This window comes from Arachis hypogaea, chromosome 20 (assembly GCF_003086295.3).
Source record: "Arachis hypogaea cultivar Tifrunner chromosome 20, arahy.Tifrunner.gnm2.J5K5, whole genome shotgun sequence".
Lineage (NCBI taxonomy): Eukaryota > Viridiplantae > Streptophyta > Magnoliopsida > Fabales > Fabaceae > Arachis > Arachis hypogaea.
Genome location: NC_092055.1, coordinates 142,667,707 through 142,681,836, shown reverse-complemented (window position 1 = coordinate 142,681,836; position 14,130 = coordinate 142,667,707). Strand labels below are relative to the sequence as shown.

Here is a 14,130-nt window from a genome sequence, read left to right as displayed (position 1 = left end):
CCAGTAGTTGCTCTCTCTACAGCAGAAGCAGAATACATAGCAGCAACAAGTTGTGCAACGCAAACAGTGTGGCTAAGAAGAATTCTTGAAGAATTGAATGAGAAACAAAGTACTCCAACGATGATATTTTGTGATAACAAGTCAGCTATTGCACTTTGCAAAAATCCAGTATTCCATGGAAGATCTAAGCATATTGATATTCGATTACACAAAATTAGAGAGTTGGTGAATGAAAAAGAAATTTTTATTGAATACTGTCTCACTGAAGACCAAGTTGTAGATATCTTTACAAAACCGTTGAAGATAGAGTTATTTTACAAGTTGAAAAAGATGCTTGGAATGATTAATTCTGCAAGTTTGATTTAAGAGAGGCAATGTTAGAAAATTAAATCAAGTGGTATGCAAGTAACAAAAGTTTAGAAAAGTCAAAGGCAAAATTCAATTTGAATTCAAAGTGGTTACAAGTTCATGGTTCATCACCAAGATTCTACAAACTTCTTGTGCTATCTATCAACTTGCATGGATTAGAATTTTCATAAAACATGGTTAAAGAATTGAAGAAGCAAAGTTTGAATTGAATACAATAATCATCAATTGACTAGATATTGCTAGAAGCTAACATATTGGAAGCTTGAAGATTTTTGAAGAACATTCAAGAGAATAGTACAACTACAACATTCTACAACATTGAAGAAATTCAAAATCAAATTGAATTGAAATTAGAAGATTATGGAAACTATATGAATACAAGTTAAAAGATGATTCATGAAGCCAACTCATGAAATGGTGGTCATTACAAAATTGATTTGTGATTTATATATTATTATTTTAGTAGGAAGTATTGCCTATATAAAGGCATATATGCCTTGTATATTGTGTGTTCCTGAAATGAAAAATATGATTATGAGAAGTATTTTTTTGTTCCATGAGTATTATGAGTGTTGGTGAGTTTGAGAAATTGAAAATATGACAGTACTATTTATGTGAGTAAGTGATCTTGGGGCCAATTAAGTTGTGGGTATTTTACTTACAGTTGCTGAGGTTTTTGGTAAGTGGATGAATGAGTACGAAGTTGGTGTTAGATAGTATATATAGTAGTGCGATTTTCATGTGTTAGGTAGTACGTAGGGTGGCAAAGCGGGTCGGCCCGTCCCAATCCGCCCACCCCGCCTAGGCCCGTCCTATAAACGGGGCGGACCGGCCCGCCCCGCCAACTAAAATGGGTTCAAAATGCTAGTCTGCCCCACTTTTATGGTGGATTGGCGGGTCGGCGGGTTAGCCCGCTTGACTATTTTTTTTTTGAAAAATAAAATTTATTAAAATGAACCAAAAAATAATAATTAAAAAATCAAATACAATAAAAAATAGTCAAATTATAATATAATTTTTTTCACTATTTATTTTTAAAATTTTTAACTTCAATAAAATTGTTCAAAATAATATTTGACAATAAAATCATCTTTATTTTAAAAAATAAGTTACATAATTTGAGCATATATACGAAATTGTAAAATAAAATAAATAAAGTTAATAACTATAAGAAGAATAAAAACAAAAAATGAAAAAAAATGTTGAAAAATTCTATAATTATTAATTTTATAATAGTAATAACTCTTTTATTTAATAAAAAAAAAAGAAAAAAAAAATCTTCGGCCCGGCGGACCGGCCCGTCCCACCAAAACCCGCCAATTTGACGGTGCGAATTTGATGGATTTTTTTAATTTGGCGGGTTTCAAATTCTAGCCCGACCTATCTTTTTTAACAAATTTAGCGGATTGGCCCAACAGATTCAACCCGTTTTGCCACTCCTAATAATACATATAAATACAGAAAGCGATTCACATACTATGATGCACTTGACATGAATATGATGTTCCGTTCATGTCCATTATTGAAATATAATATTAACGATCAAAATGTTGAGACCGGTTGTGTTTCAGTGATCATCAAAATGATGGCTTCAGGCTGAGACCAGTTGTGCAGTTAGAGGTATTAATATCTATTCATTTTTTTCTCTGACCATGTACAATAAAAGGAAGTTGTGTGAAGTTGAAGGTGATGTTAAGCGAACCGTGGTGTTAGCTGTAGCTGACCTGCAAACTTTTTGGGCTTAATTTGCTTTGTCCAACATGTGTTTGTTGAGTTTAGCGGATTTGTCGATTTGTTTTGTTATCCACAGTATTTTTTAATTTGTCATATCAATAACTAATTTGTTATGGTTCTGAACTTTATTTATAGATATATCGTTTATCAATGCATAAAACAGAATTTAGAGCCTGTTTGAAAAATAGTAGAAGCTATTTTTTTTATTTTTGAATTATGAAAAGTCACCATCTGCGTGTTTGGCACCATTTTAAAAAATGTTTTTAACTTTTCGAAAAGTTAATTTACAGTTTTTAGAAGAAGTAGAAATATATGACTTCTCTGCTTTTCGATAAGTCATTCTACTACTTTCTTAAAAAAAATAATTTCAAAACAAAAAAAATCTACTTTCCTTATTGACTTCGTGAAAAGTACTGATCCTTTGCCACTATTTTCAGGCAAGGTCTGCTAGAAGCACTGGCCTTCCACCATCATTCCACTATCATTCTCACCCAATGTTCCAAACCTCACAATTTTAACGTAATGATTCATCTGATGGAAGTATTGATCCTCCACCACCATTTTCATTTTCAGACAATATTGCATCTAAATAATCTACTGCATATATTTCTTCTAATTATTTTTTTTATCATTTTATCACTCTATTTTTTATTATTAAATTTGTATTTAACTGTGTATGAAATTTCAGTTTTGATTTTATTTTTTTTACATGTGATTTTATAGCTTGTTATTATTTTCATAGTTAATTATAGCAAGTTCTTGACCTCAATAAAGGAGAAGGAAATTCTAATAGGAGTAAAATAAAAAACAGCAAAATTGATACACATTTTATATTTATTTTTTATTTTCACTTACCATATCATACACAATATTAGTGATTAAGTTATGTAAAATCAACATTTAATATTGGAAAGTATTTGTTATCATCGTTATTTTAATATTCATTCTCTTCTGTAAAAAAATTTATCTTTTGAGTTATTTATCCAAACGCTACAACTTCAAAATAAGTACTTTTATAACTAAAAATCCAAATACAAAATAACTTATTTATAAGTTGCTATTAATAAAACTATAAAAGTCCTTATGCTTTAAACTCTTTTTCCAAAAGCCAATGAGTTATAGCTCAAATCGCATAGTATCTTCATACTCAATTAAGAGGTTGCGGATTCGAGTTGGTAATTTTTTTTTTTTTCAAAAGAACTTATTTAAGTTATTTACCTGTGTCTTAAACTCTAGACTTATCAAACTCTAAACAGACTGGACTCAAGCATGAAAAAAGCTTAAAAAAAATAATTAGGGCTGCACATGGATCGGATAATATCCGCATATCCGCGGTAATTATCCGCATCCGATCCGATTTTTTTGGATATTATCTGATCCGCAGAGTTATCGGATCGGATCGGATCCGATCCGCACTATGGTAGGATCGGATTGCGGATTTGACAGTGATATCCGCGGATTCGATCCGTAAATCCGCATATCCGCACATCTCATATAAATAGCATAGTTTAAGAAAGTAAATCCTAATGTGATATGAATTTTAGTGTGTTATTTTATGAATTTTATGATATCTTGTTTTTGATTTTTTATTTTGTACTTCAACTTAGAATAATTAAACTTAAATTTTGTGTTATTTTTTTATTTTTGTTATTCAAGAGAACTTTTATTGATAATATTTTAGGAGTAAATAGACTTAAACAGGTAAAAAATGAATTTTCTGGATATTTTTTTGTAAAAACAGGCAAACAGAATCTTAAAATAGTTTTTTTTTTAACTATGCGGATATACCTGATATTCGATCCGATCAGATCGGATCGGATCCAGCCTGAAAAAATGCGGATATCGTATCCGATCCGATCCGATGAACGTAGTGCGGATCGGATAGAATTTTAGGCCATATCCGATCCGTGTGCAGCCCTAAAAATAATAACCCTAGTTTAAGGATCCCCTCGGCCCATTTGCACCCCCTCATTGTTAAGTTTGTAACCCTCCTTAAGTCGTCTTCCTTTTAACTCCCTCCTTAGTCCTTCCTTATTCATCTCCCAAACACAGTGATACGTCAAAAGTCAAAACATGCACTAATCAATAATCATCCAAACATACCGTTGAAGTTTGAAACCCTTCTCTTCTCTCCTCCCAACAAAACCTCCCGTTTCAACTTCAGCTACGAAGAAACACTTCAAATTCCGACTCCCCACTCACTTTACCCGCTTCCTTCTCCTTCCAGCCACTCCCTCCAACTAGCGTTAAGCTTTGATTTGGTAGTACTGCATTCTTTACTCTCTTTTGATACTAACTTGTTATTTGGAGTTTAAGCATGTCATTCATGAATTCTTTGTTGCATGCCCATTCTTCGCTCTGGTATGATTATCGTTTTCTTTGTTTTCGGAAGAAAACTAGTGCCAAGATAAAGTTTACGATCGCAATTATGTGTCAAATGGGGTTGTGAATAATGTTTTAGGATAGCTCACAACCTGTTTGATAGAATGTGTCTGTTACAACTTACAACTATGGAGGTTATAGCTAAAACAAGCAAATGCATAGTGGTCCTTTTCATTCTATTTGTATATTGTTGAAGTCCTTGGAGAAACAACCAAAATGTTGAATAGTCCCCAAAGAATGTTGGAGTGAGTTACTTTTTTTTTTTCCGGACATGTGTTTGAAATATAAATGCAATGTGGATCTGAGTCTAGTATCTTGTTCTTTTACTATTCTCATATTTTGACAAAAGGTAAAAGAGTTATTTATATTCTCATAGTAAATGTGCTTATTGTCATTTGTCAGTCATATTGATATACATTGTGTACTGGAACTAGGGATACTCTATTTATGTTAGTTAACTTCAACTTCAGAGTTCTGTTATAAAGACAATCCATTTGTTTTATGAACAAATGAAACTGTTTCAACTATTTGCCTTAACTAACTTTCATATTGGGAATGCTACTTATCATTAAGTGTTTTGATACAAATTGTATTCGGAAGCACTAATCCTTTTGGTAAATTGTCACACTAGAGTACATCATTTATGATCACAAATCTCTTTAGTTAAAATCCATTTATTTTATACTATCATTATTCACACAGAGAAGTAAAGCCTTATCTTCCCTTTTAGTTTTACCAGTAAATAGAGTTCTTTCCTTGCAAAACAGGGATTCAGATGGAGAAAATGCCAGGGATTGCAGAAGCTGATGAGCCACCAACTTCTCCTTCCCTACCAGATTCACCTTGGCCACCGACTTCGCCTTCACTACCAGATTCACCTTGGCCACCGGCTTCACCTTCAGAACTCAATGCAGTGTCTGATATGGAAACGACACAAGTGCCTCCTACAGAGCTTTCTATTATCAGTAAGAAGGGGTTTGGGACCACGGGAAAGAGGATACAATTGCTTGCCAATCACTTCAAAGTTGATGTTACTGATCCAGATGCAATATTTTTCCAATATAGTGTATGTCAAATCTTTCTGTCGGAAATTTCCCTTATATCTCAGGCTTTGGCTGAACGAACATTTTCCAGGTTGCTATTACTACAGAAGATAAAAGAACTGTCGAAGGCAAGGGCATTGGGAGAAAATTGATTGATAGGCTTTGCCAAACTTACTCGTCTGAACTTGGTGATAAAAGGTTTGCCTATGATGGAGAGAGAACTTTGTATACAGTCGGTCCTTTGCCATTTGATAAGTTTGAGTTCAAAGTATTGCTTGAGGAATCATTTGCGAAGCAGTAAGTTTTTCATAGGACTTGGTTGATTGTGTCATTTTTTACCCTATAAAGCTTTTAATGTCTTCCAATCGTAGCCCTGGTGCTGATAATCCTGGTGCCAATGGAAGCCCTCATGAAGAAACCAAAAGGTCAAAGCATTCTTTTCAGTCCAAGGCATTCATAGTGGAGATAAGTTTCGCTGTCAAAATACCCCTGCGGTCCATTGCTCTTCCCCTAGAAGAGGTTGAGTCAGATACTAACTATCAGGATGCTTTGAGAGTGCTTGATATTGCACTGAGGCAGCAAGCAGCTAACAGGTTTTGCCTAATGATAAACATAGCAGAAACTTTCTGTGATTTTCTTGAATGGAATTTAATCATAATCTGTTTTGTCTAACTTAGTTAAACTGCTTCTTGTGAGAATGTGAAGAGGGTGTCTCTTGGTAAGACAATCTTTTTTTCAAGATGATGCAAGGAACTTCAGTGAGATCGGAGGCAATTTGATGGGAATTCGTGGTTTTCATTCTAGTTTTCGTCCAACGCTGGGTGGATTGTCTCTCAATATGGGTATGACTTCTCTAATATATATATTGAAATATTACCATAATAAAGATGTGTTCTTCCTGTTTACATTCTTCATTTATTTACTTCCAGATGTGTCCACAACAGTGGTCTTAAAAGCTGGACCTGTAATTGAATTTCTTCTTTATAACCAGAATGTGAAGGAAACCCGTTACATTGACTGGGCAAAGGTGATAAACTTCTAATCTATTTACATAAGGTTCATCATGCAACATTAGTAAATTCCCCATAATTTTTTTCTTTATTGGTAATCTACAGGCAAAAAAGGTGCTTAAAAATTTAAGAGTGCATGCAAAACATCGTAACCAGGAATTTAAAGTTTCCAGCTTGAGTGAGAAACCTTGCATTCAACAACTGTAAGTGCTTTTTTTTTTAAAGTCAAGTATTTATACCTTGTTATTGGAATCTAAAAGAAAGGGGAGAATTATTTGTCTGATTTCTTCCTCAGTTTTAGCATGAAGTTGAGGAATGATGATGACAAAAATCAAGGGGAGACAGTCAATATTACTGTATATGAGTATTTTGCTAAACACCACGGCTTGAAGCTGACCTCTTCTGCGTATCTTCCATGCCTTGATGTTGGGAAGCCAAACCGGCCTATTTATCTGCCTTTGGAGGTTTGCAAATTTTAATTCTTGCCTGGACCTTGTGTTTGGTTCAATTATGTTATTTTGTCTTAGATATTAACTATTGATCTAATTGTACCTGATTATCTTGTTTCTCTATGCTTTACTTCGGCTGGAGTAGCTATGTTCTCTTGTTTCACTCCAGCGGTACACGAAGGCATTATCTCCAATTCAGAAAGCATCTTTAATTGAAAAATCACGCCAAAAACCTCAAGACAAGATTAAGACTCTGACAAATGTAAGCTTTATTTCTAGTGCTATCATGATATGCTGTTCCTTTTCTGTTTTTATATATATATTTTTTAATAGAAGAGTTGTTTTATTCTTATTGATAACATATGTATGGTCATTACAATTTCTTGTAGGCTGTAGGAAATAATTCCTATGATCATGACCCTGTACTTGCTGCATGTGGAATTTATGTTGACAAGAAATTGACTGAGGTTGAAGGCCGTGTTCTTGAGCCACCAAAGGTAAACATTGGTTTCTGGCATATTTCATATTTTTATGTGCACTGTGGAGTTAGCAAGTAACAGATAAAAGAGAAAGTGGTTTAACTAAGCTGGTTTCAACAGATTAGTTTAATTCCGAAAACTAATTCTCCTATGTCCTAATAAAATTTTCTTTGACAGTTGAAGGTTGGAAAGAATGATGATTGCTTCCCCAATAATGGAAGGTGGAGTTTCAGTAAAAAGGTGTTTCATTATCCTTTCAACTCAAAAATAAATTGTTCCCTGTTTTTCAAATTTTATTTAATATTTGAGTAGATATTTTCATAATTGATATTGCTCCCTTTCCTCTTGTCAGACACTGCTACAACCATCACACATTGATTACTGGGCTGTTGTCAACTTTTCTGCACGTTGTGATACCAGTTACTTATCGAGGGAGCTGATCAAATGTGGAATGAGCAAGGGCATTGTATGCTACCGTGCATCTATTTGATTATTTTGTTTTAAAATTTAAAATATTGATCATCCCTTTATGGGTTGTTTGTGAGTTGGGATTTTGGAGGAAAATGAAAGGAAAGGAAAGGCCTGTGGTTTTACACATTGAATTTTTGCACTACAAATCCTTCCCTCCCCTTGCCTCCAAAATCCCAACTTACAGACAATCCTTACTCTGCATTTGATGACCACAATATGATTCTAGGTGAATGTTTACACAGAATATTGAACGCCCATATACTTTAATAGAAGAAGAACCACTGATGAAAAAATCTAGTGCTGTTGCAAGGGTTGAAAAGATGTTTGAGCGGCTTACGTCAAAGCTGACAAGAGAACCAAAGTTAATTCTGTGTGTCTTGCCAGAGAAGAAACATTGTGAAATTTATGGTATGTCTTCTGTCTAATTTTGCAGGGTTTCCTTTATATTTTTGTGTTTGTTTAATTGCTCAATTTTCTTTTGTCAAATCTTAGGGCCTTGGAAGAAGAAGTGTCTCAGTGATTTTGGTGTTGTCACACAGTGCATTTGTCCTCTCAAGATCACTGATCAATACCTTACAAATGTACTTCTTAAAATCAACTCTAAGGTAAGCAAGTTGTTATGAGCCATCTCCTTGCAGAAAATTGAGCTGTTGGGACATGATGTGATATTCTAAAGTAATTTATTACTGCAATATATTTGAAATAAAGAAGAGATTTTTGGTCTATGAAGGTACAACAACCTTTTCTTATAGGGGAGGCATACTAAAATTGGGGAGTGAAAAAAAATCCAGGAAGCCATCAACTTGATTACACTGTTTTAGGAAATTACTGGGATATCTATGCTACCTACTAAAACAGATTGTTTACAATGCAGCCAAGATTTGAAAAATGATAAAACACATTCATTTCAATCCTTGCAACAAATTGAACATTATGTGTATTAATAACATTTTGTTTCACTTTCATAATTTGTATACATGTCATTTATACAGCTTGGAGGAGTAAATTCTTTGCTGGCAATAGAGCACTCTGGGCATCTACCCCTGATTAAAGATACCCCAACAATGATTTTGGGAATGGATGTCTCTCATGGTCCTCCTGGTCAGTCAAATCTTCCATCGATAGCAGCAGTAAGGCTATCTTTTCGTTCTTCTTTTAATTTTCGTAATAAGAATGTCGAGCTATATTTGTCTCGTAATGCAATTTATATGTGTTTTCTGTCGTTTTTTCTAAGGATATATGTTTCTGTATGCTGTTGGATTGTAGGTTGCAGGATCACGATGTTGGCCACTGATTTCAAGGTATAGAGCATCTGCAAGAACACAGTCATCTAAGGAGGAGATGATTGATGCCTTGTGCAAGCCTGTGGATGAAGAGAATGATAATGGTATTATCAGGTTCGACTAAATATGTTAACGGGCTACCATGATATTTTGTGGTTAATAGGAAAAATACTCACATGTACTCTGCTGAGTTTCATCCCATTTTATAGCCCTTATAGTTTAGATGAAAGTGCAGTGCCTATATAATATTTGAAACTTGCAAACAGGTTAACAATTACAACAACCAAGTCTTATGCTACTAGGTTGGCTTGACCAGTTAGTTCAAATGACATTACAGTTCATATGTTTGTGGTCAAACTATTAAATCTAAATCAAACTGGCAAACAGACCACATATATAATTAGATGACAATACTTGTTTCACTGATTTGTCCTTGTTCAATGATATGCATGCTTCCTCACTTTAAATTTAATATCTTATCAAAGTATTTGATTTTTTTAAAATTATAAATAAATTAAAGAAAAAGGAGATAAAAGTTAGTGTAAAAAATAACATGAACACATGAAACAGCCAGAATATTAATTTTGAAATGAGATGTATGATAAACTAGTTTTATTGAAAATGAGATGTATTTCTGATACTGAGTTTTGGGAAGTTAATTTGTCTCCTGATTTGAAGTTCACAAGTTACTTTGGAATGAGATAAAGTTCAAGGAGAGTTTGTGCATGTTCCTTATTTATTCTTATATTGCATTTCCACATTTTCATAGTTTCATATATTGTAATGATCATTTCTCAATTCTTATCTTCGGTTCCAAGATATCAACTGTGAAATGGCCTCCTTCACTGCCCTTTTCCAACAGTGAAGTTTTTTGTTGGGTGTACCCAATAGCAGTGAATTACTAATCCGATATGACCATAAACAGAGTACTTGCTGCGTAAATTTAGCATAATTTAAGATAGAACTAATAATGTTCTATTCAATTGGGAAAATGTCACATCATTTTGCAGATTGAATATAATTATGGTAGTTGTTTAGGATTAATGTATCATATCATCTCTAAGAGTTATATCCAATATGCCTCTTTCTGTATCTAACAATGTGTATTCTCAACTGTTAATTGAATCCCGAAATCCGCATGTGAAGATTTTTGTCATTCATTGCAATTGTTTATTCTGTTTATACTCCATGATATCATATACAAGATAATAAGATTACATTATGATTTTTCCTTGCAGAGAATTGCTTCTAGATTTCTACGAATCAAGTGATAAATGTAAACCATCTCAAATTATTGTCTTCAGGTTCCATTCGATCACTTTTACATTCAATTTACATCCAGTAATATATGGTCTTCAGGTCAACTAAGCTGTTTGTAGGCCTATAGTAATAAGCTGGACGGTACTAGTAGTGCTTATTACAATATGATATCTAAATATTAGTATTCTTGTTCTGGTATTGGATGAGTGGTTTATAAAGTTTAAATTATATGGATGAGGAGTCTGGTGTCTGGACTCACTTAGATGCCTTAATTTCCATAAGTGCATGCTTTTTGGTTCATTTAATTCTAACCTATGGTTATATGTTCAGGGATGGAGTTAGTGAATCACAATTTAATCAGGTTTTGAATGTTGAGCTTAACCAGATAAAGAAGGTTACTCTGCAAGCCATTCATTGTTCTGTTTGATTATCTGATTTGTTGCTCATATCTTCGTAGCTAGTTACACTTGCACACTGTTCATAGTGCATCTTTGGGTTCACTTATTTTGTTCTTGCTAAATAATTCTAAAGGCTCTCTGAAGCTTTTTTCTGGAAAACAATTTTCAAAGCAAATAAGTTAATCCAAACATGCAAGATATTTAACGGTATCCCTTTTTTTATGGTTCCTAATCCTAGGATGACGACAATAATGATCTTTTCTAATTATAGGCGTATGAACTTCTTGAGGCCGTCATTATTCCCAAGTTCACAGTAATTGTGGCGCAGAAGAATCATCATACAAAGTTGTTTCTAGCTAATGGTCCAGAAAATGTTCCTCCTGGTATGCTAGCTCTCGTGTGCCAGGTATTTTACTGGTACATTCAGTATCATCATCCCATTAATTGTTCTTTTCAGGGACTGTTGTTGACACAAAAATCACACATCCAAGGAATTATGATTTCTACATGTGTGCTCATCAAGGGATCCATGTAAGTTTACCTTGCATTCAGTGTAATATCTTACCTTGACTTAAATTTATGATATTTCATCCAATTTGGTTTGCCTTCTTGTTTTCCTCTCAAACAATAATAGGGAACTTCCAAGCCTGTGCATTATCATGTGCTGCTCGACGAGATCGGTTTCTCGGTAGATGGCTTACAAAATTTGATCCATTCGCTGTCTTATGTGTATGCATTCTTCCTACCTATTGCTTGATATTTTGACCTACCCCGGGACTCGTGCACTTACTATTTTGTAATTTGTTTCAGGAACCAAAGGAGTACAATTGCAACCTCAATTGGTAATTCACCGTTGAGTTTATTTTCTGTACACCTCTAAAGAAAAAAATATCAACTTGAAAAAAAAAACATGTTTAAACTTTGTTTCATTGCTTTTCTCCAGTGGCACCTATATGCTATGCACACCATGCTGCAGCTCAGATGGGGCAAATGTTAAATTTTGATGATTTGTCAGAAAAATCTTCAGATGTTACTTCAGAGGGAAACATTCCCATTCCAGAGCTTCCAAGGTTGCATAGGAATGTCAAGAGTACCATGTTCTTCTGTTGAGAGCTCTTAAATTAGAAGTTAGAACACATTTTGAGTGACCATTGAAACCGTAAATATGAAAGCTGTATAGTTGGTATACATGCAAATACACCATTCCCAGATTTTGTTTGACTTTGACCGATAGAGGTAGAAGATATCTGTGCTCTTTGGTTAGTGAAAAGATTTTGGGAACCACATGACCTTTATGGGGCTTTGTTCATGATAATTTTGAGGTCATTTTGGATACTCCTTTAGCTTGTTTTATATGCAGGTATTACTTGAAAGTCATTTCATTGTCTGAAGAGGTAAGCTTCTATTCTTTGTTCTCTCAGTGATTTTTGTGAAAAATTACATGAATGAAACGTAATTTATTTAAAGATGTAACAATTTGCTTATATTTACATTGGTATTATTGAAACATAACTCATCTAGCTACCCATTCTTTGCTACTCCTATTGAAAACACTTAAATCAATTTCACCTAGAAAAATGTTGTAATTAGTATATTACTATATTTATATATTTATAGTTTGCCCTTATTATTCATTAAATTTAATATTATATTAAGACAATGTAAACTTAACCCTTAAAGAATTTGAGATTCTATAGAAATCATTTTTTACATATTTAAAGATTTGAATCCGAGATTCTTAGTTAAGAGAAAAAAGTATTTACCACTTTATTTTCAAACTATTGAAACATGCTAAAGTTCTTTTTAAAAAAATATGTCTGAAATTCTAAATCTAAGATAAAATTTTGGATGAAAAATAGTACACTTGAGTTGACCAACTCATTCAATAATTTGACCAACTTCAAGGCACATTTTAAGTGCTAGCTAACCCAAATGAGATAGCAAGTTTTGTCTTTTTCAACATTTTGTTTGTTTAAGCCACAACATTCATCAACTTTTTATTTTATTATTATTTTTTTTGGCATTGTTATGGCACCTTGTTTCTGAAGATACTAGAAAATGAGAGTAGAAATCAAGAAAAAGAGTAGCTAGCCAATTTGCCTACTTCATTCCATACCATGTCTCTTTCTATCTTGTATGAAAAAAAGATACATATACAAAATTAGTTATGTGACTCCTCTAGATTACAATAAATAAATAAATAAAATGTTGCTTTAAATTCAATTGGTAAAAACAACCTATGAGGAGGTACTAAATAAATACATGCTGAAAAAGGATCAAAATTGAAAATTGCACACATCACAACTCACAAGTAGGTTTCACAATTCACACGCATTCATAATAATTTAATTCAACTGGTAGACTTTTGATACCTACTTTTGTTATGCAGTGTGCCTAAGTAGCAAAACCCACACCCATAGTTTTCCTTTTCACTTTCAATATTGACTTAGACTACTACCAAAACCCAAATTTCAATTTCACTTATCTATAGACTATATATATATATATATGAGTTGCTTTTGGTTAAAAAAAAAATCATATAAATAAAGAGATAAAGAGATAAAAAATTTGTGCCTTTTTCCCCTTAGACCGAGTCTTTGAGAAGTACAAAAAATATGGGAAGAGTTTCAAGTGTACCGGAAATATCGGTGTTCCAGTTGTTTTACTTTTAACCGTTGATCTGAATTATAAAAAATACATATAATATATATTAATTGAAATCAACGGTTAAAGCAATTGGAACATCGAAGTTCCCGGTACACTTGAAAGTTTTCCAAAAATATGATACAAAACTTGTGTTCCAATGATTTATACATATTTTCAAATTTAAACAAATTTTGTTTTTATCTTTATATTTTATCTTTTATCTCTAAAACAAAACACTATTTTGGTTTTAAGATTTTATCTTGATTCTCATGTTAACACCTTAACTCTTAATTTTCATTCATAAATTATTTTTAATATTGATAAACACTTAAAAGTTGTGTGTAGAAATATTAGTATTAGTATATTATTTGTTTATTACAACTCCAACTGCTGTCCCATGTGGACAACCAATTGCTGTCTTTGTTCCATTCCCTTACGTGTCCAACACATTCTTGAGTCAAACCAACATCATTCAATTCATTGTACTCCAAATAATAAATAAAATAGTATATTTTAATGGCCTATATTAACTATTAACTATTAAGCTTCCAAATTCCCAACTAACTTACTATTAGCCGAAATTTTCCGTTCTTAACAAATTTTAAT

The 14,130-nt window shown here is 33.0% G+C and overlaps 1 protein-coding gene across 2 annotated transcripts; it reads left to right on the top strand.

The window, feature by feature from the left end:
- Positions 1 to 4,073: 4,073 nt before the first annotated feature.
- LOC112784147 (protein argonaute 16) lies at positions 4,074 to 12,213 on the top strand. Of its 2 annotated transcripts, none has more exons than XM_025827261.3 (23): positions 4,074 to 4,364; positions 5,253 to 5,551; positions 5,620 to 5,825; positions 5,900 to 6,121; positions 6,234 to 6,370; positions 6,458 to 6,555; positions 6,644 to 6,741; positions 6,834 to 7,002; positions 7,133 to 7,249; positions 7,377 to 7,484; positions 7,644 to 7,706; positions 7,819 to 7,932; positions 8,180 to 8,345; positions 8,430 to 8,542; positions 8,930 to 9,067; positions 9,204 to 9,334; positions 10,459 to 10,524; positions 10,811 to 10,874; positions 11,150 to 11,261; positions 11,336 to 11,409; positions 11,513 to 11,607; positions 11,689 to 11,720; positions 11,822 to 12,213. In XM_025827261.3, the coding sequence occupies exons 2-23, from the start codon at positions 5,261 to 5,263 to the stop codon at positions 11,986 to 11,988; spliced, it is 2,781 nt and encodes a 926-aa protein (XP_025683046.1). In that variant the 5' UTR covers positions 4,074 to 4,364; positions 5,253 to 5,260; the 3' UTR covers positions 11,989 to 12,213. The 2 variants fall into 2 exon arrangements, 1 of the variants encoding a protein (XP_025683046.1); XR_011878736.1 differs by having other exon boundaries at positions 4,195 to 4,364; positions 10,459 to 10,496.
- Positions 12,214 to 14,130: the final 1,917 nt, after the last annotated feature.